We start from the raw sequence: 2,833 nt of genomic DNA, 5'->3' as shown, positions 1-2,833 counted from the left end.
TTTCCACGACATTCTAATTTATTGAGATGTATATATATATATATATATATATATATATATATATATATATACACAGATTATTTTCATTGAATTACCTGTTGACTACAGAATTAGTTTCTGATGTATCTAAGAATGCAGTACAACAAGTGCACATACAAAGAAAAGACAACGTCTTCCTGTCCACGCCACCTTATAGGTTTGTGATGGTGTGATCACTGATCTGCTGTCACTGCAGTGACGATCGACGATAAATTACAGTATCATTCCTTAAAGAACCTACTGTCTCTCTGTACTGATCCAAACATAGCATGAGTCTCAGGTCATACGCTGATCGTTAGAAGCGCTTGAGCTGCTCGCGGGTGGTCTTGGATGATAGAAGCGGAAGTGCAGGTCAGAGTTATTATATATTTTTATTAGTGAATTTTATAGCTCTCTTCTGAGATCAACTTCTCATGAAGCATTCATTAATTCATACCAAACTAAAAGTGGTCAGTAAACTTCCAGAGCCGAGATCACCACAATAAAGGGATACAACTGATAGAAAGAACAGCAGAAACATGTATTTGGAAGAAATGATCTATTGTCCAGGAGAAATTCTTGAAAGGGTAAGCTTCAAAGAGCAGAAGTGCCTCAGCAATACAACATAAACGTGAGAAACAAACTATCGCTCTTTAAGACGACCCACGAAGAAAATTACCCATCAAAATAAAGCCTGACGTACAGCTGGTTTGTTTAGTTGAAAACATCAGTGAGGTGTCTGGAATGTCGTAGAGACGCACGATAATGAATTATGTGGCGTCATCATAAGCCATATTTTATTGTTTTTAACCAAAAGAACGGAGGGATAGTTTACCCAAAAATGAATATTCGGTCATCATTTACTCACCCTCATGTTGTTCCATACCTGTATGACATTCTTTCATCAAAGATATTTTAAGAAGAATCCTGGTCCATACAATAGAAAGTCAATGGGCGACGATGTTGTTTGTTTTCCAACTTTCTACAGATGTTCCATAGAAGTTCTACAACAGTTCTATAGAAGAAAGATTTGAAACGACATGAGGGTGAGTAAATGATGACAGAATTTCGTTTTTTGGGTGAACTATGCTTTCAATTTTCGAATGAACAATGAATGGCAAACTTTACGTGGCTACATCTGTTTTATGGCAAAACTATATAATTAAAGTGTAAAAGCCACAATAATAAACAATATGAACTGTCAAAATAAATTATGTTTTCTTCATCATACTGTACAGTTTCATTTAGCTTGAGCGGTGATAAAAGCTTCAACGCTAATGTAGTTTTTACGGTTTCATTAGCTGGACCCAGTGTGCGGTACCTCTACCCATCAGCCATTCTCTGTGATCACTGCCTGAGTAACAACCGAGTATTGATGCATTAAAATCTGCTCTGACAGGTGTAGTTAACCTAACCGACTGAAATAAATCTAGTCCCATCAATAATGAACTGTCCTCCAGGGTGGCACCTTCCTGTTTTGAATAAATAGGATCATCTATGTAACATCTCTTAACTGAAGGACATTCGAGTCTGAGCAGTTCGGGAGTTGCTTTGATGTCTGGAATGAGGAGAAGCAACCATGCATGTCGATGTCCTCCACACTCTCTTACGCTCTTATTCCAGGTTCTGCTGTTACATAATGTAATAGTGTGGGCTACAGCGAGTGCACACGTGCAGAACAGTCAAATCAGATGCTGCTTCCACTGTTTCTCCCTCAGACGTGGCGGCGGCACTCTTTGGGCTTATGTTTGAGGGGCGGGTCATTTGGTGGAGGGGCGGGGCAGCAGGGGCACTGGTGAGGTAGCCTCTATGAGAGCCGGGTTCAGAATGATTGGCAGGGACATCGGGGGGATGCCCACTTGCAGAGGAGAGGCAAGCGGCTGCAGGATGAGTGGAGACTGGCCCAGAGGAGGCGGCGGGGAGTCAGGAGGACTCATCTTTGCTGGAGTGGGCATCGGTGGTTTTGAGGGAGGAACTGGAAATGATCTGTCTGTTCCTGCATAGAGGAAAGGAAGCAGAAGAGTTGACAATAACTAAATTTTGATATACAACTGAAAGAAAAAAATCCTTGAAAATATATCACAAATCACAGTGAAGCTATAAATATATAGATTATTTTTGGCAGCTGTTACAGAAACATTTTTACAATAAACATTCTGATTTGACTTTGAGATTAGATAGCTTCAATATTTAACCACTATTTATGATAATACTTGGTTACAATGACACTAATAGCTCTTATTTCTGCCAGGAATCTTTAAATAGAATAGAAGCATAATTTCTTAATGACTCGCAGAAAGACGATTCTCTGCCGATCCATCAGTCAATGTAAACTTTCTGTCTCACAATACATTTATGAGTCAGTTTATTATATACAATATCTGCATTAGGTCACAGTAGAGTGAGTTTTGAGCAAAAACATTATGTATTAATCTCATACTATCACTCTGAAATAGACTAATGGCGTGAGCTGAGTTTCTGAAAAGCCCTGCATGGACCAGGATCACGAAACCCAGACGGTCTTTAAGCGGGAGCGCTGACAGTGAAAGTCCATTTCTGATTGTTATTTGTATTGTCATGTTGCAGTATTTTACTTGCTGAGGTTTAAAAAAATAAAATAAAATCTTATTTTTTTGGGGGTATTTCATATGCTCTGTTGGTGGTTGGTGGGGTACCATCACCCGGGGGGATATTTTTTTATATAATAATATTATTATTTTTTTTAAATAATTCAGCAGAGGCAGGGATACATAGACCAGAAGGGGGAAAAATCCCCCCCATCCCCCCCTTCCAATCGCACCCTGGCTTGCATACA

At 39.3% G+C, this 2,833-nt stretch overlaps 1 protein-coding gene across 5 annotated transcripts in view; it reads right to left on the bottom strand.

Annotated features, from left to right (window-relative positions):
- Positions 1–1,301: 1,301 nt before the first annotated feature.
- Positions 1,302–2,833, bottom strand: part of gbf1 (golgi brefeldin A resistant guanine nucleotide exchange factor 1) — a 101,733-nt gene continuing 100,201 nt past the window's right edge. For all 5 annotated transcript variants that reach the window (XM_016473846.1, XM_016473848.1, XM_016473847.1 and 2 more), the window contains one exon: positions 1,302–2,014. In XM_016473846.1, coding sequence (XP_016329332.1) covers positions 1,779–2,014 — 236 coding nt within the window. In that variant the 3' untranslated portion in view covers positions 1,302–1,778. The remainder of the gene's footprint in view (positions 2,015–2,833) is intronic.

Source organism: Sinocyclocheilus anshuiensis, unplaced genomic scaffold (assembly GCF_001515605.1).
Source record: "Sinocyclocheilus anshuiensis isolate Anshui unplaced genomic scaffold, SAMN03320099.WGS_v1.1 scaffold536, whole genome shotgun sequence".
NCBI classification, from domain to species: domain Eukaryota; kingdom Metazoa; phylum Chordata; class Actinopteri; order Cypriniformes; family Cyprinidae; genus Sinocyclocheilus; species Sinocyclocheilus anshuiensis.
The sequence above is the reverse complement of the archived record's forward strand: the minus strand, read 5'-3'. Positions and strand labels throughout refer to the sequence as shown.